The sequence below is a fragment of the Hydra viridissima genome, unplaced genomic scaffold (assembly GCF_058129835.1).
Source record: "Hydra viridissima isolate aposymbiotic clone 2 unplaced genomic scaffold, HvirCarnegie_v1 scaffold_4, whole genome shotgun sequence".
Classification (NCBI taxonomy): domain Eukaryota; kingdom Metazoa; phylum Cnidaria; class Hydrozoa; order Anthoathecata; family Hydridae; genus Hydra; species Hydra viridissima.
Genome location: NW_028324303.1, coordinates 10,768,304 through 10,795,576, shown reverse-complemented (window position 1 = coordinate 10,795,576; position 27,273 = coordinate 10,768,304). Strand labels below are relative to the sequence as shown.

General features: G+C 28.9%; 2 protein-coding genes, 1 long non-coding RNA gene, 1 other non-coding gene and 1 pseudogene across 7 annotated transcripts in view; 2 read left to right on the top strand and 3 right to left on the bottom strand.

Moving 5' to 3' along the window:
- The window catches only part of LOC145183334 (ribosomal oxygenase 1-like), a 45,742-nt gene extending 27,729 nt beyond the window's left edge, over positions 1-18,013 (bottom strand). For 2 of the 3 annotated variants that reach the window (XR_016451609.1, XM_090084519.1), the window contains exons 1-13: positions 17,655-18,013; positions 7,821-8,353; positions 5,206-5,305; positions 4,545-4,658; positions 4,159-4,265; positions 3,846-3,953; positions 3,641-3,675; positions 3,387-3,565; positions 3,102-3,206; positions 2,911-3,003; positions 2,111-2,159; positions 953-1,070; positions 744-843 (exon numbers count right to left, since the gene is read on the bottom strand). Coding sequence is in view for 2 of the 3 variants with exons in the window: in XM_090084519.1 (XP_089940645.1) it covers positions 744-843; positions 953-1,070; positions 2,111-2,159; positions 2,911-3,003; positions 3,102-3,206; positions 3,387-3,565; positions 3,641-3,675; positions 3,846-3,953; positions 4,159-4,265; positions 4,545-4,658; positions 5,206-5,305; positions 7,821-8,353; positions 17,655-17,789 (1,776 nt within the window). In the remaining variant the exon portion in view is untranslated. Of the gene's footprint in view, positions 1-743; positions 844-952; positions 1,071-2,110; positions 2,160-2,910; positions 3,004-3,101; positions 3,207-3,386; positions 3,566-3,638; positions 3,676-3,845; positions 3,954-4,158; positions 4,266-4,544; positions 4,659-5,205; positions 5,306-7,820; positions 8,354-17,654 lie in introns of all 3 variants that reach the window. The other variant, XM_090084520.1, reaches the window with a different exon arrangement.
- On the bottom strand, positions 2,222-2,293 carry Trnap-ugg (transfer RNA proline (anticodon UGG)). Its single transcript has one exon. It is a non-coding gene; the product is annotated as a tRNA-Pro (tRNA).
- Positions 9,724-15,638, top strand: LOC149889864 (uncharacterized; annotated as a pseudogene).
- Positions 18,014-20,875: 2,862 nt separating the features above from the next.
- LOC149889863 (uncharacterized) lies at positions 20,876-24,908 on the top strand. Of its 2 annotated transcripts, XR_016452215.1 has the most exons (3): positions 20,876-20,997; positions 22,621-22,692; positions 23,107-23,614. It is a non-coding gene; the product is annotated as an uncharacterized LOC149889863 (long non-coding RNA). The 2 variants fall into 2 exon arrangements; XR_016452216.1 differs by lacking the exon at positions 20,876-20,997 and having other exon boundaries at positions 21,282-22,692; positions 23,107-24,908.
- Positions 24,909-25,738: 830 nt separating this feature from the next.
- LOC149889862 (uncharacterized) lies at positions 25,739-26,756 on the bottom strand. The gene has a single exon (XM_090086407.1). The coding sequence runs from the start codon at positions 26,754-26,756 to the stop codon at positions 25,746-25,748; it is 1,011 nt and encodes a 336-aa protein (XP_089942533.1). The 3' UTR covers positions 25,739-25,745.
- Between the last annotated feature and the right edge of the window lie 517 nt (positions 26,757-27,273).

Genomic DNA, 27,273 nt, shown 5'->3' with positions numbered 1-27,273 from the left:
ATTATGTTTTCTTGGTGTAACATAACGTTATTTAATAACCTTGTTGTATGTGTATTTGTGAACACAGCCTTATTTAGTAACAAGTAATTTACTTTATAGATGGAGAAATAAGTAAGCCCGTTGTTTCCGTAAAATTAGCAGCGTCTTAATGGAAACTAAACTTTACACATCGTATAAATCACCAATGCTAGATGCAGAAAACTATAGACATGTATCGTTTTATTGTGAAGAAATAGTACCAGACCCAGACCAGTGTTAGTAAAAAAAAATTAATAAATGTTTAAGTAGCTTTTAAACTCAATCTCAAATGTTTTATGTATGTTTGCATTAACTTCTCATTAAGTTATAATGTTTGCACTCGTCTGGTTGCGCCACTGATTTACTGAAACGTGATTTTAATGTGTATTAGTAGCAATCAGCCGATACACTATTATTATCTATACTAGTATTAGTATCTACAGAAAACTTTAAACTCCATTTAAATCAAAACCATTCCTATTAAACAATTTTGACAAATAAAAATATTTAGAGATATTGCTGTAATTGAGTATCTCCGAAAATTGATTGATCGTTCACTCCCTCCCACTATAGATATCATTCCTTATTAGCTATAATTTCTCGGACGGTTGAATGTATCCTATGTTACTTAATCTGCATCGTAAAAGGATTTATCTAAAACTTCTAAAACTTGCCAAATAGAGTATAACAAAAAATCAACTCTAAATTAATGATAGAAAACAAACCTCTAATGAAAAGCGAAGTATTCTGAGAGGAGCTTCTTTATATTGTCGACTGTTTCCGACAGAATAATGAACCTGTAACTCGATTTCAGCCGAAATAACACTGGAAAAGTCGCATAAGATTAAAAATACCTTTTAAAGTGCTTGACGTATGCAATTATCAGATTACTGTTAGGAAAATAAAAACATTAAAAGTTATTCCTCATACATACCGAACAATTCCTGGACGAACCAATCTCAACTCTGTACTTAGCTCTATCTCGGAATGACCTCGAACTTTACCATTATCCCAAAATGCACCTGTACCAAACACTGTGCATTCAACATCATCTGAAACAGATAAAAAATAAAAATGTTTCATAAATATATTTTTCAAATTCGATTTTCTAATAATTTTCGTAAAGGTAAAATAGTTAAACAGAGACTGAAGTTCCGAAATTTTAAATAGTTTTACCATGTTTGAATAGCCCTTGAAAAAATGAGTTACGAAGAAATGACATTTTATTCCGAGCTTTCTAACTGATATGTTTCGGTACATTTCTTTTTTCAGAAATGATCCAATGAAAATCAAATGATTTTCGAAGTTCATCCTATTACTCATAATTTACAGAAATCTTTACCAACCGATTTTCGTTTTTATCGCACACACCAACTACGCGTTCAAGATTAGATCTACAGGATTGTATACTTTTCTGAATGTCATACAAACCATCTAGATTTCGTTCTCCTATAAGTCAATGCTCCATATCTCTTCCCATCATTTTGTGGCACATGCTCTTTCCTGTTGGAACAGTAACCTATTTATTATGACCTGGATTATTCGAATAGAGAAGTACTTGAAATCTCTATAGGCATCATCCCAAGTATTTAGTAATCCTGTAATATTAAGACTGTTGTGGAACTCTGGACAGAAATCAAAGATCTTTTCAAGTAAATGTTAGACAAACTCGTGATACACCTGCTTCCAAGTGGTTTGCAGAAAAGGAAGCAGCAACACTAAGGTCTTAACAAAGTGTGTCAGTGGTCATTCTAGAACCTGCCCAGGCGAATGGTAAAAAAAAATTCGTTAAATCTTAATTTTACGATGATTAAATCTTCAAGTAAGTTAACAAATCAAAATGTTATTAGTTGGCAAAATGTTATTAATTTAATGCAAGTAATGATGCGCATAAATATTCAAAACATGGTTAAAAAAGAACGAATTAAAACTTGACGCTTCAATTTTAAATACCACAACGTATTACGGTATTAAACAAGTTTAAAAAAATATTGCCTACTTTAATTCAAAATTAGTATATAAAAATAGGGATTATAAGAATTTGATATGTAAAAGTAATAAAAATACTTTGAAGTTTTAGAAAGAAATTAACCTGCTGAATAAAATGGCGGCTGATATTCTTCCATAAGATCCAACACAAGCTAGAAAAATTAATAAAATAAAGATCAATTTTTCTGTTAAATTATGAAGCCATAAAAAAAAGGGGCTCAACCGGGATTCGAACCCGGGGCCTCTCGCACCCAAAGCGAGAATCATACCGCTAGACCATTGAGCCACATACAATTCCTTTGAGAAAAAGATTTTGTAAATTAATGCCAACTTGCAGCACAATAATTACTTTCTGCATTTCAAGTAAACAAATAACCAACTTTCATGGTTTATTTAGTAAAATAGCTTTAAACATACGCCTTTTGAAACAGTTATTAAGCATGTTCTGTTCCATAATTAGTGGATAAGAATTTATCTTCTGTAATTTTTCGATTATTCATCTTAATCTATATTGAATTTAAATGCTTTTTTATTAATTTATAGTATGTTATTTTGATTTTTTAACTATTTTCTTACAATAATTATAGATAAAATTAATATCTATTTGAGTTTTCGAGAGGTAGCCTTTTTCTCAAATATCTTTTAATCTGACTATATAACCATTTTTGAATAATAATAATTAAGGACAATCTCTAATGGTGCCTCTACATTGCACTAAATTATTAGCATCTTTTTTCTGGAGATCAAAATGGCTTTAAACCATAGAAACTTACATAATTAAAGTTTTTTTAAACATTTTCTTCTTCTAAACTCATTGAAATAAGATTTCAATCTTCCTGGAAATTTCATGAGTACAAAATTCTCTCTATTCATAATGAACATTTTTGTAAATGCAAAAATTACCTCATCAGCTGCTTCATCGATTTCAACATAATCAATTAACTTTTTCATGAGCTGTTTAACAGTCTGCATAAAAGCAAGACGCTCTTTACATTGCTAGAAATCAATACAAAAACATGATATATTTTAACTTTCAGGTAACTAAAAAAAATAAAAATAATATAACAGATAAAAAATCAATTTGTAAAATCTACCTTATCTGAGTTTGAAACACCAACCACTGAGGAAAAATTTAATGGAAGTCCTTCTCTAAATTCTACATCTTCACTAATTGCTTTATGCAAAGCCAATGGGACTAGCTATTATAATGGGACATGCTATTATAATGGGACATGCTATAAAAAGTATCTTTGATTAAAATTATAATAAAGATAGAAAAGCACTTTAAAGTTTCATTGCAAATACAAATGCATTTTTTAAACAATTTTTCAGTGTTTGAAATGAATAACTAAAAATCACCAAGAGAAAAATAATTTCACCTTTTCCAGATAATCACCCCAAGAACTTTTTTGGTACAAAGATATAGTAATGTGTAGAGAATGAGAATCCTTAAGGGTGAAACCTTGATGAATAACACCTCTTGGAAAATAAAGAGTATCACCAGCCTCTAAAACTTTATCCAATATTGGCTCACCAAGATTTTCTTGCTGCATGTTTTCTAAACAATATTCAAACAATATGTTTAAGCAGACAAAAATAAAAGTCTTTTAATAGTCTAACTTTTCATACATACCACTAGAATACCGAGCCAAAACTTCATTAGAATTCCTAAACAAAGACAAGTAAACTTTGATTTCTCAATAACAATCTAAAAATTCATAAACAAAGACAAGTAAACTTTGATTTCTCAATAACAATCATGCAGCATATAATTATGTTGTGATGAAGATCCTGAATTCATACTCAAAAATTTAAGTACAAAATCCCAAGAAACTTACCTTGGAGGGTAAAGCTTCCAGTGCTTTTTTCCTTCAAGTTGAATAACAAATGCTTCGATGTCATCATAGTGTGGTGCAAATCCCTGACTACCAGGTGGTGTCAAGTACCTTTAAGAAAATATAACTAAATATTAAAGACTAAGATTTTAGATTTAGTTTAAAAAGCAAATGTCTGAAATAGGAATATGCTAAATTAGGCTTTACACAAAATCTTTAATCTATACACAATATATTTAACATTTTAAGACAATTTCTTAAAAAGAACTAACATTTAAAAATGTAGATATAGTGGATTTCATATAATCTCTCTTACACATTTGATCCTACAAAACAACCAAAGTATTCTTGAAGACGTGAAGATAGCTGGTGGATACTTTTAGAAAATATCTGGGGATTTAAAAGGCGAATCGAACAACCCTCCTTGAAAAGACAAAAAACTTAGTTTCTTAAACTTTGATTGTGGAGCAATAATTTAACAAAAACTAGGTCTAAACACATCAAGAAAGTAAGCAGGATGTATACACATTTAATAATTAAGAAAAAGGTTTTTAAAAAAAAAAAAAAAAAAAAAAAAAAAAAAAAAAGACCAGAGTTTAAAAAAATTACTTTTTAATTAAAGCAAAGATTCATAAATTATAACAGAAAGCCTGTTTAACTAAAAAAATGATTTTTTTCTTCTGGAAATAAAAAGAAATTTACTTCATAAAATTTCCAGACAACAGCAGGAAAAGCTCTGCCATCAGGGTTCAAAGTTTCACGTTGACCATTACGATAAACAGCAATGTCCAAATTCTTGGTAAACTGTACATTTTGCTAAACAAAGATCAAACTCTAATGCAAAAAAAGTAATAGATAAAATTATAGTTAATATTTATTCTGATGCTTACTCTTGTAACTTTTTATTATCAGTAGATTTTATGGTCAGTAGATTTTTTCACTTTAGCTATTGCATTAATGGGTAAAACAGGGATCATAATACCATCAAATTACCTATCAAATACCATCCTATAATAAGATATAAGGATAGCATCCTAATATTTTTAGATATCATAATATCATATAAAATAATCTTATATTTCCTTGATATTGTAAAATAATCTTACATTTCCTTGATATCATAAAATAAACTTATATTTTCTTGATATTGCAAAATAATTTTATATTTGCTTGGTATTACAAAATATGATCCTAATATCTCATTATTAAAATTAAGATTATGTCATAAAATTGGAAATTATTTAATTGGTGATCAGACATTATTATGGGCCCTGGTATAAACATTTTTTAAGACTATCAAAGTTAAAAAGTAAAGATATAAACATTTCATCAAGTACTAAATGACAAACCAAAACAAAAGTACTTCTCTGAGAATTTTGTCAAGCTTCTTTGTGCTAAACCATTTGTTATTATAAGAAGGTTGTCTTCTTTTGATAAATAATGGTTTTTTCTGCCACGCTTCACTACCAAAACAAAAAATGTTTTAGCCTTTTTTAAATGAATATATTTAAAAATTAACTTAGAAGTTTATGTTTAAAGCTCAGTACATAACCTAAGAATAACTGTTTTATCATTTATATAAAATTGCAGTTACAAAAATTTATCTTATTTTGAAAAAATGGATTTTCTTTTTATAACAATTTCAAAATGTTTTCTCATTATATTTAACATTTCATTTATTTTTAGAAAAGAAAAACTACCCCCCCCCCCCCAAAAAAAAAAAAAAAAAACTAAATGCTTTAATAATAACTAGACATCTGCATCACGAAAAAAGTTACAAGTTACAAACAGTTGTTATTACAAGATTTTAAATTCCGAACATTTTCATAAGACATGAAACTTTTAAGTAAAAAATTCTAAAAGATAGCATAATTATGAAAAGCCTAGTGTAAGAGCTTGTTAACAAACAAATTTTGCAACACAAAAAATGATCATCTTAAAAAGTATATTTCTGTTAATAGAAATACAAAGAAACAAATACTTCTGTTGGCACAAACATCTTTCTTCATTAGTTTCCAATAAGATTTTCTTTAGTTGAATTTTTTTCAAATTCTGTTGAACATAGATAACCATGTCCTTATCTTCTGGGTCTATACAGCTTCTGCAATCACTTTGATTGCTGTTAAGAACTTGATAACTCCTTTGTTGTTGTTCTGTTTCTTAAGAATTTTCATTGTTGCAGACAAATTATACAACTGAGAAATCACCTTTTGAGAAGAGAATTTATGAAGCATTTTTGATTTCTTCCAGTACTGGCAACATGAGAGTCATCTGATGTTGGAATCCTGCAACTCATAAACGAAATATGGACTTCATCATCAAGGCATTTGAGTTCTATCTTGTTGTAACAAGATGGAACTCAAATGCCTTGATGGTGAAGTCCATGTGATTGGTTTCACACACGAAAACCCCATTTCCTTGCAGCAGCAATTAATTGTTTCCAATACCAGTGGACAGTAGTTGATGTGCCAACAAGATTTTGAATGACTCAAGAGCTTGTGGAATTGTGGGTGTTTTTTTAGATTCCACCACTTTGGACACAAAATTAGATTGAATTAATGATCAATGCAGATTTGACTGTTGGTGATCTGAGCGGATTTTGGCATGTTTGTTCCAGAACCACTTGGATGTTTGCTCCTGAAACATGTATTAGAACCCTTGCTGCATCTGAAAAAAGTCTGGGAATCTCTTCAATAACTTTGTCAAACTCTTTTGAGATTTTAGCACTTGTGTGGCTTCATAACCCACAACATTCTTCTGATTGAATTCTTGTCAATGTAGTGCAAAGTTGTTGAGATGTATGGATCAATGTTATGACTGGTCCACATGTCTCTTGTGAACGCTACACCATTACTTTCTGGAAGATCAGTCCCCAGCCTGGAATCCACAGCTTTGTTTACCTCATTGTAGAGAAGAGGAAGTTTATTCTAAAAAGTTGCTGCACTCTTGATTATGATTTTGGCAGATACTTTTAAGCCCAATTTTGCAGTCCTTCATTCTTTGCAAAGCTGTAAGGCAAGTAGGCACAGATGAGCACTTCTATTAGGTCTTGATCAAACACTAGCTGGCAGTATTTGAACAAGGGCAGTTTCATAAATAAAGAAATATACTTCATTGATGAATCCTCAGTCATTAATTTCTTTTTTGGGGTGAGGCTGCAGTAAAATGCCCTGTGTAGTGATGCATACATATCATTGTCTTTTATATTCTTCTGCTTCCTTGACAGCTGATGCAAGTTCTTCAGTTTCCAAGTTGTTTTTTCTTTTCCTTACAGTCTCTTTTTTTGTAACTTTGATTGCAAGATCAGTGCGACATAAAAATATTATTTTCTGTCAAATGACTTTAGGGCAATGCTTTCATTTGATTAGCTTGTAATCAGCTCTAGGAACAGGGCTTAGCTTTTCAGAGTTTTCACAAAGGTCAAGAGCAAATAACCTGGTTTACTATCTTGCTTGATTGATCAGGTTTTCCATCTTAATTCATTTTAAAAACCAATTTCTTTTTCAGTCAATTAATAAACAACTATATTTTTATCACAAATGTGATAAAAATTTTAATTAAGCCATAGTTTGGCGTCCACACACACAAATAAAAATTAATTTTTATTTGTGTGGGTGGAATTTTAAGAAAAGTAATTGAAATAAATTAAACCAATCTGTATCATATTTCAATAAGTTTTTGTTTATCACATTCACTGTATGTAAACTGGTGTTTAAGGAATCTAGGCTTTAATAAAAGTTTTATTCAGTTAATTTGGATTTTAAAGTTTTTAAACTCTTTGCTAGAGCAATAATACTAAAAATCAAAATAGTAAACAAATATTTATCCTGGTAAATATAGTGCTAATATTTACCCTGGTAAGTTTGGTGGTAATCATTTCAATAGTTTGCATTATTGTTGTTGTTTTTCCTTCCTAAACTATTTATGATGAAGCTAATTAACATATAAACTTTAATTCATAGCTTTTAGGTTATTCACCTGAAAAATCTTTCAGCTTTTATTGGTGCAAGTACCCAGTTAAACAACTCTTCACCAGAAAAAGAACTTAGATGTTTATTTGGATTCTTTGAATTTTCACTTGAAGTACCTTTAAGATTATTCACCTGATTTGGTGCAACTGATAAAACTGTTGTACCAGTATTTTTATGTTTTTGATGGACAGCTTTTATTTTTTCTATTTTATTTGGCGACTCAATCATAGAACTTGATTTTAAAGAGTCTTGATATTCCATTTTATGTAGTTCGTTTTGGTCCTTTTTTTGCTTTACAACCTGAGGCAAGAACTCTTTTTCCAAGGAGGAACTATTTAAGTCAGTAATACTATCAGCCCAATTGTTGCGTTCAAACACTTGAAGAACTGAAGGTTTTCTTTTGTTTTCAACAGGCTTTAATGGTATTTCATGGTGAGCATCTTTTTTTACCTTTTTGCGTATTGATTTACGAAAGGAATGTAGTGATTCATTTTTGAAACTGCGTTTTTTTGAACCAGCTGTAGAAATGTTAACATTTATCTAAAAAAAAAAAAAAAAAAATCTTTTAAAGCACAAACGAAATTATCTTAAAAATCTAGAAAGAATGATCCATAAATTGCAGTATTCATGATGACACATCAATGTTATATGAAGTGCTGCAAAAAATGTCAATAACAATAATAATAATAATAATAATAATAATAATAATAATAATAATAATAATAATAATAATAATAATAATAATAATAATAATAATAGTAATAGTATATCATACAACTATTTAGATTTGATTACAAAAAGTTTAGTTAAGTATAATAGGTATGTCAAAAGTATTAGAAAACCTTATTAACATGCTACCAAAGAAGAACGTTTTTTAAAAATGATCAATAAGTGAATACTTTTGTTATACAACTTGCAGATAAAAACCTTGGCACATACTGTAGTATATTGATAACAAGAATCTTTATAAAGTAGTAATATGCTTTTTTAATAGTAATACTGAATTTTTTGTTTCTGTACAACTTAAGAACCTTTGAAAAACTATTTTGAAAACTAAAATTTTATTTTAAGATGTCTCAAAAATTTTATGAAGTTTAGCTAAGTAGCTGTTTCTATCACATAGGCCTTGCAGGGACTGATAATGAAATTTTTTAAAAATTTTAAAATGAACCATAGTGGTAGATGTAAGATTTGACTTTTTCAACACTTTGCAAATTTTTCTTAAAGCAAACCTTCAATTAACTTTAAATTAAAAAAATAAAAATTAAACATATTAAAAATACTTTGTTAATCAAGAGGTATAGTTTACTAAAATTTAAGACCTTGTTTTTCCATGAAACAAAAAGAACATTTTGAAGGAGATTTTCGTCTTAAATTTAGTTAAACTGAAAAAAAAAGTTTCATTGACAAAATCTTCAATCAGTTTAATTTTGTGCTCAGCCCCATCATTTACCATAGTAATGTTTATGAATAACTTTGTGAAATATTTATACTGAAAATTGAAAGCAAGATTTATATACCTTGTGCATGTTTCAATTATTAGGGTGGGTCAAACGCCCCTTATTTTCGAAAATCAAAAGGCACTGTTTTCTGTGTGCTGTGGGTATACTCTGTGATTAATAAAAAAACAAAATTTAATTCATTTACACAATTTTTAGACCCAGTTTCTTAAAAAACTGACCGGTTTTTACTATGTCTTCAATTTGCTGGTCTGTTTATTTTATTAAGATTGCAAATATTTATGACGCTTTTAAGCTTTATTAAAGTAGAAAAACTAATTTTTTCGCATAGAGCAAAGTCAAAAATAATTTTAATTTTTATTATTTTCCTGTTTTATGTTTTATTTAGCAGAAAAAATAATATATCTACCTCAACAGAAGAAACAAGTATAATGTAATATTTGAAATAAAATGGGAAAAGATACAAGATCGAAACATAAAGTTTTTTTGATGAATGGTACCATTGAGATACTACCATCATCTCAATTGCCTACTGGAGAGCAAGTTCTGCAATATTTACATGGCAACTAATTAAAGCGAGAAAAGAAAAATTACAATATAAACTCAGTGATATAGTTTCTTGCAAATTTCCCCATGGGAGTTTTGAAATAGGTTTCAATAACCCTGGAGGATGTAGTTTCCTTAAAAGCACTTGTGTTATTTCGCCACTGAAGAAAATCTGGAACAGAAGTTCAATTCCAATAGTAGCTGACCAATATATTAGATAAATGACACAGTATATGTATATATATATATATATATATATATATATATATATATATATATATATATATATATATATATATATATATATATATATATATATATATATATATAGTAGTTGCATAAATATAGAGTCACTTGATTTTTAACATGATTTCTTTTATGTTTTTTTTTTTAAATTTAAAGCAAACAAAAAAGCTAACAATTTAAATTGTTTGAAACTTTATTAACAGTGGTGTTATAAACAAAATAAGAAAAATTTTTTCAAAAAAAAAAGTTAAGATTTTTTTATAAAAAATATATACAACTGCTAAAAAAAAAAAACAACAAAAAAAACGGAGCAAAAATATAGAGTCAGGGTGCATTTTAGTATTTTGTATGCGCACCACAAACTTTTACATATGCACAAACACGCCTAGGCATAGATTCAACTAGTCCAATGCATAATTCTCTTGGAAATTCTTTCCAAAGCTTTTCTAAGGCCTGCTGCAATTGTGCAACACTGGCCATGCTCTCTTTGAACAATCTCTTGTCTATCCAAGCCCAAATGTTCTCAATGGGATTGAGATCTGGAAAATGAGCTGGCCAAGGCATGATCATAATGTTTTTCCAATCAAGCCACTCTTTAACCGAGATTGCAGTGTGAGCTATTGCATCATTGTGCTGAAAAATCCATTTTTGTTGTCTTCCATAAAAGGCTCTGGCTGTTGGCAAAAGTTTCAAGGTCAAAAGTTGGCAAAAGGGTCTCTTTGTAGTTGTACTGGTTAATTGTGCTGTTATAAATGTTGTATGACTCTGTTCCTTTATGGGAGAAGCATCCCCATATTCTGACTAATCCTCCTCCGCCTTGTATCCTTGGTACACAAAAACGCTCTTTGAACTTTTCACCAGTCAGCCTTTTGATGGTTAATCCTGACTTGCGATTTATCATCTCAAAATTGGATTCATCGCTGAAAATAAGTTTGGCCCAGTCTTCTACAGACCAGTGAAGTCTTTCTCTACACCACTTTAGTCTTTTTAGCGATCTGAGACATGCAAAAGTAGTTTTCGAGCAGCGACATAGCAATCTAAGCTTTTCTTATTTAGGCATCTTTGTACAGTCCATCTACTAACACTAACATTACCAGGCACATTTGTGAACCCTTCAGCAAGTTTGCGGTAAGAAATTTTAGGGTCTTTTCTTACCTTTCAATAGAGAAAACTTTGGTCTCTTGAAGTTAGCTTTAAAAGCCTACCAAGCTTGGTAAATCTTTGATATCATTATGTAGCTCGTGGTTTTTCAACGTTGTTTGTACACATTTGAGTGAAACATTGCACATTCGAGCTATTTCTCATTGGCTTTTTGTTTTATCTTTTAGCAGACCTACTATTTGCCATCATATGTTGACTGAAACAGCTTTTCTGCCCACTTTTGTCTTTTTACTTTACCAAATAATTACCAATGCAAATAACTCAAGATATAAAAATGATAACTTAATTTTATTTTTGCAAGAACATTTATATAGTTCGAAAGAAATCAACTACCAAATTTTATACCATTCGAATAACATTTCATTAAGATATTTTAAATTAAGTTGTTAAATTTTAACTGACTCTATATTTTTGCTACATTAGAAATACAGGTATGTTCTAATTGAATTAAAAATTACTCAAGACTGGTTAAGCTAACAAGTTCGAATTATATACCATTCGATAGAGAATCAATTAATTAACACATGTAATAGGCTTTTAATCATATTAATTTGTTGGTTTCAAAAATAATTTTGATAAAAAAACTAGTGACTCCATATTTATGCAACCCACTGTATGTATGTATGTATGTATGTATGTATGTATGTATGTATGTATGTATGTATGTATGTATGTATGTATGTATGTATGTATGTATGTATGTATGTATGTATGTATACACACACACACACACACACACACAGTATGTGCCAAAATTGTCACCATGTTTGAACAAAGAAATATATACATTTTTATTTATAGAAAAGCTGTGAAGAAAAATGAAATTTTAGTTTTATTAATTAAATTTAAGACTTAGCTAACTGAAAATATTGCTTTTTATTAAATTTAGAGGATATTGAACTTTTTTTTAAATTTTTATGTGAAGAACTAATGGTGACAATTTTGTCGCAAATGAAAGCAAATACCATATTGTAGTAAATTAACATAGAGTGTATCCTCCCTTAGATTTAATTACAGCCTGAATTCTTTCAGGAACACTAGCAACCAATTTGCCGCATTCCTCGGGTGTAATTGAGTACCAAACCTCTTGTACACGAGCCCAAAGTTCATCCTTATTCTTAGGTGGAGTAGGAAAGTTGTAGACCCATTGTTTAACTATTGCCTTTTAAATTTTCGAGTGGATTAAGATCAGGGCTTTGTGCTGGCCAGTCAAGGACTTTCAATTTCTTCTCATGAAAGAATTTAATGGTCTTATCAGCCTCATGCTTGGGGTCGTTGTCTTACAAAAATAGGGCAGAACGTACAGTTCTGCCCTATTTTCGAAGGGACTTGAAATATCAGACCTTAAGGATGTTGATATAGTCATCAGTATTCATTATTCCATTAATTTCCACTAATTCACCGACTCCACGAGCACAGAAACATCCCTAAAACAAGAGTTTTCCTCCACCATATTTAATGGTTGGTGTAAAATCTCGAGCACTTAATGGTGAATTAGGCTTTCTCCAAGTATATCTTATACCATCTGATCCAAACATATTAGTTTTACTTTCATCTGTCCAAATCCAGTCATAAAAGTCATCAAAAGTCATGTGTGCATGAAGTTTAGCATAACTTAAACAAGCTTGGCGATGACGAAAAACTAACAATGGCTTCTTGATCTTTCTTCTGGATCGAAAACCAATTCTTTTGAGCTCTCTATTGACTGTCCGCACTGAAGCATGAGTCCCATAGCTGTTATTCGTTAAACTAGTAACCTTTGCAGTTTTAGACTCTCCAGAAGCAATTAAACAAGCAATTGTTCTTTGGTCTCTTAGTGTAAAAATTTTCTTTCCACCACTTTTAGGCTTATTTACTTCTAAATTATTGCGCAATTTGATTTTATATATGAGAGAGAGAGAGAGAGAGAGTAAGAATCTTATTACATTATTCTAAGAATTATACCATAAGACTACAACCTTGTTTCCTTTATATAGAATTAAGATCTTGTGCTTGGAAGATTGTAGAAAGAAGCTATCAATAAACAGATCATGTCAAACACCACAAAATTTAAGTACTATAGATAACTACAAACATGAAATAAAGTGCTTACTTGATATAAGTGTAAAAGATGTGCAGCAAAAAATTTTATCAAACAAACAAATCACTAAAGAAGAAAGAAATGACGATATAAATTTTTAAAATGATCAACAAGAAGAACGTAAAGCTGTGATGGGTGGAATAGACAAAAAGTACTTATTTACTGCTTGTAGAAAGCAAACGGAGATTGAATCTAACAAAAAGAGGGTGACTACTTCAAATAGTAAAATAATAGCTTCTGAATATATATGCGATTTAGTTGTAAATCAGGTTAGCAGTGAAGAATCACAATACGAAGAGGATAACCAAGATTTTGAATATCAAAAGGAAAAAAAACCAAGATCTCATAAAAGAAAACCAGATTTTGTTGAAGTTATGCTACGTAGGAAAATCTTTAAGGTTGCTGTTACAGCAAAGTGATATGGTATTCAGAGTTCAGCACATACAGTTACTTTGGCTAATGTCATTAACTCAGCTGATGGAAACCTAAAGGACTTTAATATTTCTCTTAAGTTAGCAAAGGTCCATTCAAATGATGCAATTAGTGATAATGGTTTAAAAATAAAGGAAGATTTCATTAAAATAGCTCAGGGAAAACTACTTTGTGTTCATTTTGATACAAAATTAATAAAAGAGTATTTTTATGGTGAAAATAGAAATGTTGAGCGCATAGCGCTAGTGGTTTCAAGTCCTAGTATCGATAAAGAACAACTTATTGGGGTTCTTTCTATAACAGATAGTCGTGGAATAACACAAGCCAAAGCTATTAAGGAAATATTGGAATCTTGGAATCTCTGGGATTTAATACATAGTGTATGTTTTGACACTACATCTTCAAATACAGGTGAGAAAAATTTGTGCACTTAATAGTATAATAGATGATACTTTTGTATTTTTGTTATTTTTATGTTTTTATAATTTTGATTATATTTTTTTAATTTTTTTCTCTTCAAATAAATGAATCAAATTAAGGCTGGATGCAGGGTGCATGTGTTTTGCGGGAAAAATTGATGTGCTGACTGTTAATATGGTTTGCTTGCAGACATCACGTATATGAGCTCCATATTAAGGTTAGAACCATACTATTTATTGTTTATTTATAAAACACTTTTGTTCTAGTTCTGTTCAAATGTCTTTTTTATTATCTCATTTGTCATTATCTAGCATGCAGCACTTGCAGTTTCTGGGATAGTCTCAGACGGACCAGTTAATAATCTTTTCAAAAAAATTCAAAATTTCTGGAAACTATAAAGCAGGACATAAACTTGAACAACCTGAACAGGTTTGAATGGAGCAAGCGAAAAGGAAAATTTTTAGAAGTAAAGGTTGAGATTTGTATATTTCTTTTTTCTAAATTATAAAAAAAAAAAAAAAAAAAAAAAAATCATATTAACAAATTTGAATTACATTTTTTCAAAGGCTTTTGAAACCAAAAGTTATCTTGAATGCTCCTTGTTCACAGACAATTTTCCATGTGGTGACTACAAGCATTAGCCAGAGCTTGTTCTGGTTTGGCTAGGCAGTAATAAACTAGCAAATTTTAAGTTTCATAAACCTATAGCTTTTCATCATGCAAGATTTTTTTATCAAAAGCTATCTACTAAATGACAATAGAACTGCTTTCATTTGATTTACAACAATTTGATATATTTAGTGCAGAGGAAATGGCAACAGTTCATCAAGTTGCTGAGTTTACTGGGCTGTTTCATGCAAGATAGTTTCTGAAAGCACTATTGGCAGCCTCTACTCCTTGCTTAGATTTATGTGCAATCAGGGACATGATCAAGTATGGGTCATTTAATAAAACAATATTAACTGCAGCAATTAAAAGTTTTAAAAATCATTTATGGGTTTTTACAGAAAGAAATGTTACTTGCTACATGCAATGAAACGCTAGACAATGACACAAGAGAAAAAATTGCCAAAAAATTATTTTTATACCCTAAACCCTCAAGATTAACATTGGGAAAACCACATTTTCCAAACATTAACATAAAGAAAATTCCGGAGTTATGGGAACTGGTCGTACCTCAAAGTTGGATTCTAATTCAACAGCTAAATCTATCTGCAATAGAAACAGAATGGATGCAAGTTAGCTCAAAGTAAATTTTTCTCTTAATTGATTTAATTTAATAATTATTTTAGCAAATAAAATATTTAAAAATTAGTTAACTGTAGTAAATGATTGTACTGAGAGAGGAGTAAAACTTATCCAAGACTTTATACACATGTGCTAAGATGAGGAATTAAAGAAATGTTTGATGCTTACAATTTCAAGTCACAGAGAAAAATTTTCAGTCAATACTAAAGACAAGTTGTAAAAAATTATTTAACATGTGTTATGTAATTATTACATTGTTTATGTGATTGTTAAATTGTAAAAAGTTATCTTCATAAATTTATGTCAAGTCATAAATTTATGTTAAGTTAATTGATAAAAAAAATTATTTTTAAAACATGATTTTAAAATAAAAATTGTAACTTTTATTAATAAATGTGCTAAAAAAAGGCTTTCTAAACCCACTGATGTGCATCACTATGCATAACATAATAAGTAAACTAACCCTAATTGTATATTTCTTCTGCTGTTGATAGCTAGATATTAATATTAATACTACGTAAAAACCAGGTTTTTTTTAAGAAACTAGGTCAAAGTTTTAAGATAAAAAACATACAAAACAATACCTAAAGTTGTCCCAATAGTCTCTATTTTGCTAAACTATTGTTTTAACTGATCACACAAATTCACTTAAACAAAAAAAACAAAAAACAAAAAACAAAAAAAAAAAAAAAAAAAAAAAATTAAGGGCATTTAACTACTCATAATATGACTTTTTGGGGCAAAAATTTAACTTTTGAGCCTGTTGAGGGGGGGGGGTCTAAAATTTGAGCAAATAAGTTAAATTTTGTTTTTTATTGATCATAGAGTACACCCACAGCACATGGAAAACAGTGCCTTTTGATTTTCAAAAATAAGGGGCGTTCAACCCACCCTATATATATATATATATATATATATATATATATATATATATATATATATATATATATATATATATATATATAAGGTGTTTTCCATGTGCTGTGGGTGTACTCTATGATCAATAGAAAACAAAATTTAACTTATTTGCTCAAATTTTAGACCTCCGCTCAATTTAATTGCTCTTTCAAGCAGGCTATTGAGCACTCTTGAGTGAAGAAGGCTTTTACTAATCACAATTATACATATATATACACACATATATATATATATATATATATATATATATATATATATATATATATATATATATATATATATATATATATATATATATATATATATATATATATATTAGAAGTCAATTTGTGTGTACAGAAATTAATTGTACAGATTTGTTTTGTTGATAGATTGTAGTGAAAAGGAAGGTTTTTGATATTTCCAACTTTTTACAATAATAGGAGCAATTGTAAAAATACAGATTATATAACACATTTGAAATTTGTAATGGTTAAGGGAAAAATCCGAAGTCAACTCTAAGAGATAATAGATTAAATATTATTATCACTTTATTCAAATTGATTTATTCTATTTGAAAGTGATAGTAATATTGCAAATAATCTGAAAAACCTCACAGAACCACAATTTCACTAACATCAATTAGAAACTATATATCTCATTAGAAACCATTTTAACAAAAAACCATATGGAGAAACAACTGAAATTTGCAAAAAACTATTTTTGAATGCCATAATCTTTTTGGAAGACAATTATTTGGTCTAATGAATCCAAGTTTAACTTTAAAAAATTGGTTGTAGCTCAATAATTTGGCTAAAGAGAGAAATTTTTCATTTCAGTTGCATGAAAGGAACAGTTATATATGGGTGTAAATGTGATGGTTTAGGTTTGTATGGCAGATTTTGGTAAATTAGAAATTATTGATAAAACCATGAATTTTCCAAAGCTTAAATGCCTGGTAGAAGTGATTAAAGCAAAAGAATATGCTGTTTATCATAAATATTATAACATGCACATATGTTGAGTATCTTAATATTTATGATAAGCAGCATAAACATACATTTCACTGCCTTTGATCAAGCACTAAGCTTTTTATAGCTATAGCTAAAATATTGAAATTAAGTAGTTTAAATAAGCATTGGGAAAATGAAATTTTTGCCAAGACTCTGTTTCAAAAAATATATCATGCATTTCAACTTGTGTAATGTTAAGATGTATTGTTGAAGTCTATAATGTTTGGATATATAGTAAAGATACATGAGTATACAAATGTTATCCATTAATAGGTTAATTACAATAACAATTTGGTAAACTTAGTCTATAAAACAAAAGTGGTGCCAGTGCTACTCACATTTTGATCATCACTTGTAATGGCATCTGAAATGAAATCTTTACACAGAGGCGATTCATTATCATTTTCACTTACAAAACCACTTTTTTCTTTAGCTTTAAACACACTGAATGCTGAGACTTTGTTGTAGTTCATATTTCATCTAATCTTAATTGTACTTTTGTTTTTAAACAAAAAAAAATTATTTAGAAATAAACACACAATATATACATCTAAAGATATATAAATGTATACAGATTATTTACAGATTTACTCTGCACCTTAATGATACAGATTTACTCTATTTTTGAGGTACGTCCTATGATACATGTGATTCCAACAGTGCATATTCAACTCACATGGTTTCATGGTCTCATGTTATGTAAAATTTAAATAGACCGCTTTATAATTTAAAAAATGGTTACCACTCCCCCTCTCCTGACCAATGATATATTATATATACTAGATGTCTAACTTCGATCCGAAATGTAAAGCCGTGGGAGCCATTTCTAATTCGGGCAAAAACATGCATTTTTAACTTTTATTTCGCACGGCGGATATAGTTTTTGCCCTTATTACAAATGGCGGATTCAATTTGTAAACAAAAAAAGCGGCTTCACTTTTTGTTCAATAAAATCCCGCAAGTTAGACATCCAGTATATATAATATATCATTGCTCCTGACAATCTACGGTACCAAAACGGAACTTAAAAATTACGGTACAATCTACGGTACCAAAACGGAACTTAAAAATTATCAGAACTGTTTTTTTAAAAAAAGGGCTAAGTCAGCAATACTTCATTTTTAATTTTAGTTCTTAATTTTAATTTTTCACTGACATAGGCCCTTTCGAACGAAAACACAATTTTCCATGCGTTTTTAAATGACAGGGTGAGGTATTAGAAACACAGAAAATGGTTCTTTCATGTTAAATAGCTTGTTCTAAAGAGAATGACTCAACTTAATTTCACAAAGATATGGCTTTAGTCCGATAAACAAATATAGTATATCCAAAAATAAAAAAATTAACAGTGTAACAGTATACACAAAAATTGATATTTATATGGTTATTTAACCAAGAAAACATTTAAATATTTCTCGACTATCTACATCTGTTATTACTATTATCAATTATGCTATTACTATAACTGCAAAATATTATTCTACAGTGTTGTAGCTACTATAATCAACCATAAAATACTTTTGGTCATAATAATCACTAAATTGTATTTCTCTAAATTTTGCCTTCTTTGAAATGGCACTAAATATTATTAAGATGTGGAAGCAGCATTTTTTTATTTTGTTTTAGTCATACCTTAAATAACACAAAGTAAAAAATTGTTTGCTTGTCAAATTATTAACTTGTTAAATACAAATAGCTAATAGTTACCACCATAGCTTTTATTGAATAATGCAGTAATAAACTGATTTTTATTTCAAGTGTCTAAACTTGAAGATATCAGATTGTATCCAAGTGAAAGATTGGGATTGTGAAATGTACTTTTTGTTTTTTTAATCTTTTAAGAGTGTGCATAGAAAATTGGGCAGCAAAGGCGAATACAGAAATCTAAAAATGAAAATGTTTCATTTTCAAAGGAGATTTTTGTTGCACACTCATTTTAGAGTTGCAATAACCGAGCGTGCAAAAAATGAGTTGGTTACGTTGGATTATATAGTCTGTAAACTGTTTTACTTCATTGTCAAGAATTCCATGTTTTTTTTTTAAGAGAATGCTGTACCCTATAGTATGAAACTCCTCTGAGAAGTCAATAAACACGAAAGTCAATTAAATGACCACTGTCAACTTCTATTCTAATCTTGTTAGTCAACAGAGTAGCTGTATATAAAGTAGTTTTTTTAGAGTGGAATTCAAACTGTAAATCATTTTCTAATAACTGAAAGTTATTTACCTTTTCTGACAGTTTTGAATTTATTGAGTTTACTGAAACGGTCCGATAATTTCATAGAAGTACTGAAATAGACCGATAAGTTCATAGGTGAACTGAAACGCCCCAATAGATTTATAAAAAACAAATCATTCATACCATTAAAGTTTAAAGCTGTTTGGCGACCAGAAATTCATTTGTAGCTAAACTGATAAATGGTAATAGTTCAATTAGTAAGGCACGCAATAGTTCTGTAATTATTTTATGATTTTTACAAACAAGTAATCAAAGGTATCGAGTAAAACTTGTTTCAGAGAGCCATGACTAAGCCAAATTAAAAACACTAACAAACTTGAAAATTAAATTTACTGTTTATGCTAGGAACAAACTTGATTTAAGAAACATTTGCGGACATATATAAAAAGAACGTTTGAGAATATATTTTAGAAAGAGGGGGATTTTTGGAAGATTTTATGGAAAATTAATGGGAGATTTCTATGGGAGAATCAATAGGAAATTTTTAAAAAGAGATTTTTGGAAAAAAGAGAACTGTGGTTTTAAAAGAAAAGGTAAAAAAAAAAAAAAGAAAATAAAGGGATAATTTCAAAGAGAAAAAAGGAGATTTTAAAGTAATATTAACTCATACAGATTACAATACATTAATACTTAAAATAACGCATGTTTAAAGTTACTCAAATATATTTCCTTACCAATCCTTCTCATAAGTTTCTCTTTAAAATCTCCATAAATTCTTTTCATTAAAATCTCTTTAAAATCTTTTAAAATTCTTTTAAATTCTTTTAAATTCTTTTCTCGTCTAATCTCTTAAAACCTATAAAAACTTTTTCTCTTAAAATCCTTTTTTATAATATCATAAAACGCTTTTCTCTTGAATTTCTCTTTAAACCTCTTTAGAATAAAACATTTCATCAAAATCTTCCCATAAGCATCTGTCCAAAGAGAGGAGCCCAAAAAAAAGTTCTCTAAGATTTTCTCAATCGTTCCTTTTCTATCTGTCCGCAGGTGTTATTTTGAATTCTCGACCAGACAATAGATTTCTTTTTCTTCAAGTTCGTTCAGTACTTTTGTTTCAACTTCTGAGTCATGGTATTCTTTAAAACAAGTTTTACTAGTTTTCTTTTTATTAGCCTTTATATCAGAGTGGCTACAGAACTTTCTAAAACTAATTAAAATCATATCATTGCGTTTCAAGTCGTGTTTGCGAAAACAGTTTTAATCATTAATGGTGGGACTTATTCATTTTTCATGTCATTAGACATGTGTGTCCATCTGGTGTTTTTTGGTTGACTCGCTCTTTTCTTCGTTCGAATGCAGCGTATTTGAGTCGGGTAAAACTTGAAGATGATGTTTATAATATTCGTATTTTCCCTCCTTACAGTATTTGTAAATATTAAAAACAAGAGATAAATAGTTGAGAGTATTTGTTAAGTGAAACGAGAAGGACCATTAGTAAGTTAGTAAGTATGACCATTAGTAAGTATGATTTTTATTTCATTTATATTTTGATTGAGAAATTGTTATTTAATTTGTTGAGATTTTGTTTTTGATCCTTACGTAAAATTTTTAATCCTTACGTAAGTATTTAATTATTTCATGATTTTTAATCCTTACGTAAGTATTTAATTATTTTATGATTTTTAATCCTTACGTAAGTATTTAATTATTTTATGATTTTTAATCCTTACGTAAGTATTTAATTATTTTATGATTTTTAATCCTTACGTAAGTATTTAATTATTTTATGATTTTTAATCCTTACGTAAGTATTTAATTATTTTATGATTTTTAATCCTTACGTAAGTCTAAAAGTGTTAAAATTCTAGGAGTTTACCGTTACACGAACTATACATGAGCCACACACACCTACACAACATAGAGGGCAACTCAATATTCAAACATCCTAACGTAACTATTCCTTAAAGACTAAATAATGTCACTGTGATAAACTAACAGCCGCGCTCAAATTATCTTTACCCTTATACTATCTCCTTGCTACTCATAAACAAAAATCCGCTTCCTCATAAAACCCTCTCCATTTTATATCAATAGATTGTTTAAGTGTGATCGAAGGTATCGAGATGTAGTTTGTACTTTAACTTGCATAATATCTAGATAGTCGCCATTTTAAAATTGAGATGCTTTAATTATTGTTCAAAAAGCGCTTTTGTAAAGAAGTTTAGACAAAAATGGTTGCTTATTTTTCTGTTTGAATATTTTGGTCTACGTTACGTTAATTAGTAAGAACTTTTTCTTTAATTTTTTTACTACATCAGCAAAATAGGGACAAAAAGTGTTTGCTTAAAACATTCTACAGAGTATGAACCCAAACATCCCGGCTTGGTATGAATAATGCTTCTGATCGACCAGAAGTTTTTATAAATTATATTGTAGTAAATGATTAAATTTTTAAAAAAATGTTCACCAGAATCAGCATCTAAAAATTAAGGACGACTTTTGCTGGGAAGAGCTCCATAATGTTTTAAATTTTGTTTATTTCCATCGGAAAAGTGGAGATTACTCAAAACTGCTAAAAAATATTAATATCTTAGAAGATTTATTATAATCATAAAAACTGGAAAAAACTAGTTAATTCCCTAAAATGTTTAAAACCTGTTAAAGTTGCATGCCTTAGGTTTAGTCTGATACTTTTTTTAAGAGTATCTCCTAAAACTTGTTATCTCCTAAAACTTGTTATCTCCTAAAACTTGTTGTCTCCTAAAACTTGTTGTCTCCTAAAACTTGTTATCTCCTAAAACTTGTTAAGTGAACATGAGAATTTTTGTCAATTATTTCAAATTCCTATCCAAATAAAGGGTTGGGTTTTTGGTCTGAATAGGCCTCTGAACCTGTTCATTATAATTTTAAATATTTTTACTAGGGTGGATAAAAAGCTTCCAGTAACGTTAAAAATTATCCACAAATCCTGCTTAAAGCCATGGTACAACTCCCGGCATACCTTCTTCAAAATAATTTTACTTAGAATTAAAAAACATGCTATAACATGTGTATCTTTTGGAATTTGTTAACAACTGCAAATGTAAAAATAAATATACATGTAAACATTTATTTATGTCGTTTAGATCATTCTGTAACCGAAAAGCAATGGTATATACCATTAGACCAATCCCAAGATTTTCCGCTGATCAAGATAGGTAATATCCTGGTACAAACTTTTTGTATATTTACAGATACAAAAAAAAAAATGTTTAACAAAAATTATGCTGATCAGAGTCTCGAAATGAAAATTACCTTAAAATTAAGTCTATAGGTCCCAAAGCAGGAGAACGATATTAAATAAGTGTACTATAATAATGTACTATATTAATGTACTATAATAAGCTAAATTTCATCTGTAAAACTTTTGTTTTATCGAAAAATCTTTTAACGATTAAGAGTTATTACATAATTATGTAACTGTATTATTTTTTTTTAAACATTCTTACTTGACACCAGCACGAATATAAAAAAGTTATTATTTGCACTATCTCTGGAAGTTACCTATATATGTATACATGTATAACAAAATCCTTGACAAAATCCACTGTTTAAACCTATTTATTTTTTAGGACATTGGCTGAGTTTTTTTAAAACCTTCAACTGCACATGATATGGTGCTTTCGAAAATGCAAATTGTTTTTTTGAACAATTTTTTTCAAACAAATTATCTCCGCTACAGTGTGGATTAGGTGGAATTATCTCCGCTACAGTGTGGATTAGGTGAAATTTTCATGGAGGAGCTTTTTTTTAATAATAACTTTTTAGCTTTTTTTTAGTTGCAGCTACTTCGCAAGTTTTATCTTGAGCTACATATTATTCTTGCTTTCTTAATGAAGAGAAATATACCATCATCCATTAACCTTGAACATTGTCTATTTAACACAGTTCATGCAATAGAGTTTATGCAACACAGCTCATGTAACACAGTTCATAAAACACAGTTACTACATATTATGAGAGAAAGGTATTCAGGGAAAAAGAATTGGACTTACATAAATATAATCTTTTATAAACGCTTAGTTGCTATGTAACAATACAAAATGCCACACAGCAGTGCCGTGACAATAAACATGAATTGTCGTCATTCACCATTAGAATATTTTATTTTAAGGATAGTCTATCCAAAGAAATACTTTTTGATAAACAGAAATGATTTGTTATCATCTTTCAATAAATTTTTTTTATTTTCTAACTTTTTTTGAAATTTAAAATAGATTAAAAACTTAAAAACCTTTGATAGTACGAAAGTTCTTCAATTCTTATTATTTTTTTTTTTTTTGCAGTCGTTCCTTGTGGAATTCTGCAGCATTAAAGCCTAAATGGTTAAGTTTTCATGCATGCATTGATACACGTGTTTTGAATACAATGGAGCTGCATTACTTGCCAAACGCTAAAAGTTGTTAATTTCATAATATTTGGTTTCATTTGATGTCAATTTTTTTGTAGTTATTTTTAGACTTACGAAGTCTTTGCGAACGTAACGATTAAACATTAAAATTACGTGCGTTCGTAAAATTAACCGAATGCAACAATTAACGATATCAGTTAAATTGTGATTTTGAAATTCCGACGAGTAATTAATTAAAATTAATTCGTAACTTTAAGTAATTTTTTCGAAAGGTTCGTTATAGCTTACGTAAATCAATTTAATTGTTCGAAATTTCCATTAAAAACTACAAGAACCATAAATTAACATATCACGATCCTTTCCCGTTAATTTGTCATAAAATTTCGAAAGTGACTATTCTTACGAAAACTACTATCGAAGATTTTTGTACAAACCCATTCATTAAAACTCACTGTTAAAGAATGTTAAATACATACATTAAAACAGTTCCACTTTTATTGAAGTTGTCATAAAAATGTTTAGAACTTTAAACTATGTAAAAAATGTTAAGCTTGTTTGTACATGTATCTTCAAACAACAAACATAACTTGTCATTTAATTGCCTTGAGTAAGTCGTATCTTCTCAGTTGTTTCTTAGGTGGTGTTGTGACATGCTCCTCTGTTGCTCCTCTGTTGCTGAGTATTGAGACTGAAAGGTGTTTTGAGTAGCAATTGTTACTTTCATCATATATCTCTTCCTTTGAATCCGAGACCTTAGTGTCTTCTCTCTCTTACGAGACATTAATTTGAACCTGACCATACTCGTTGACCTTACCAAACTATAGCCATATGGAGGATCTTGACATGTTGATGACATCAGGACAGTAGAAATTTAGTTGAAAAAAATGTACTTAAATTTCGTAACTTAGAATATCTACGTTTACGAATCGTAAATACTTTAAGTACAAATAACAAAAAATGAATTTTCTCAATAAATTCAGTCAACTCATGAATACTTAAGTACAAATAACAAAAAATGAAAAATCTCAATAAATTCAGTCAACTCATGAATACTAGTAAAATTACCAGAAAAAATAAGACTTTAAAAACTCTTTTTTTAAAATGAGAGTTGATCTAGTATGTGGAGCATAATTTTGTAAACAAATATAGAAAACACCATTTATAAAAGACCCATATCGTTATTTACGAACTTTAAGGCAAATAATTAACGCAAGTTTCGTGACTGACGTAAAATACAAATTATTATGATTGAATCTTACAATTAATTTCGTTGATTAGAATATGATCGTAAATTACGAATCAAATAAGGGAGTTTTTTACGAAAAATACAATTAATTTAATCGATTTTCGGAAGATCAAAATTTTCCTCGTTCGCGATTACACTGATGCAACTTCGTTTAATCGCAAATGTTGTTTTTCTACCTTAAGCGCTGCAATTTCGCACGGGCATCAAAAAAAAAAAAAAAAAGAATTATTTCAACTAAAGATGGTGTTAATAAGAATTCAATAGGATTTTCGCACTTTCTTTTTGTAATCACATTTCTATTTAAAATGTTTATAGATTCATTCAAAAAATTCTCAATTGATTTTTTTTATAAAATAGTTTTTAATGTTTCATGTTGATTCAAATTTTGAGTTCTCGCGGCAAACCTATGCATACAATCTATAAAAATATACAGGTAAATAGTGTCAGTTCTTTTGACACATTCGAAAATTCCAACATTGTAGTTGTTTAGTACATGAGTGTATATTAAGTTGAAATAAAAATGTTAATACAAACAAAAATGATAACAGTAACAAGGTTGTTGTAAGTTTATTTTTCTACAAAAAAAAAAAAAATCATTTTAAGCGAATGAGAGGTCAAAAATTGTCTTCAATTAGTATGCTTTCAGATTGTTTGCTTGCAATTGGTTCTTTAAACATTCTCACCTTACCTGGCCTTACAAACAAAACTATAATTGTATATAAAAACGGGTTTATTGCCGATGCTACCCAAGGTAGTAATACCATAGAATAATTGAGTGCTTTATTTTTTATGATCTTTCCACATGAAAGTTCGTACATCTGAATGCTGATAAAAAATATCCATATTAAAAGGCTTGGAGATGGAGCAATATAATACAAAATAAATTTTGTGTAGTGAGAAAATTTGGAGTTGCTTTTTTTAAAATATTGAAGATTATTTGGGGATATACGTGGGTACGTTTTGTTATACAATTGAACAACCATAATTTCAATGTAAACAGTTATAAAACTTGCTATATAGATTACGAAAGCAGAAAAACAAAACAGTATTTTGTTATACAGCTGTGAGCAATCTGTCGTCATTCTTACTGATGATAATAGAAAAATTAAAAGACTATACCCCCAAATTCCTTTCTTAATTAACCTTTGGTTTTTCCGTCTGTTTCTTTTTGAAAAAAAAGTTGATACGTAACGTTCAATGACAATCGTACACAAGGAGAGTAAAGATAACGATGAAAAAGCAATATCAATCGTCGGAAATAAATACAAAAACACTCTAACAGGCCATGTTTTTGGTGGATATCGCATGAACAAAATGTAGCCAGCTGCAAATACAAGTGTAAGTGTGTCGGCTGCCACTAAATTTTGAATTAGGTAATAATTCTGTTGATTTTTCTTCTTTACTAAAATTGCTAAAAGAGCATTAAAAATTATTCCGAACAAGATAACTATGGAAGCTGCAATGATTACTATATCAGTGTTCAAACTGAAGTCTTCCAATTTTGTATTGTGGAAAGAACTTAAAATCACGTCACACAATTGTCTTTTGGAACTGTTTTCATTAGAGACGGTTTTACAAAAGCTAATGATGAAATCATTTGTAATATTAAAGTCTTCAATATGCATTTCTTATTCCTAAAGAAAAAAAAAAAGGTATGTAATTTCTCTCTCTCTCTCTCTCTTTATATATATATATATATATATATATATATATATATATATATATATATATATATATATATATATATATATATATATATATATTATTACTATAATACAAACTAAATAATTAGCTTGGTTTATATTACATTACTTAAAGTTTCACGCAATAGCGATCATCAGATGTTATAAACCGTAAATAACATCTGATGATCGCTATTGCGTGAAACTTTAAGTAATGTAATATAAACCAAGCTAATTATTTAGTTTGTATTATAGTAATAATATATTCGCTCTACTTATTCTACGCTGTATTGAGCACTCTTACTGGAAGTATTAACATAATTTCTACAATACTATATATATATATATATATATATATATATATATATATATATATATATATATATATATATATATATATATACAAAATACAAACATTATTGCAGAAGGGTGGTAAGACGTGACAAAAATAAAGACAAAA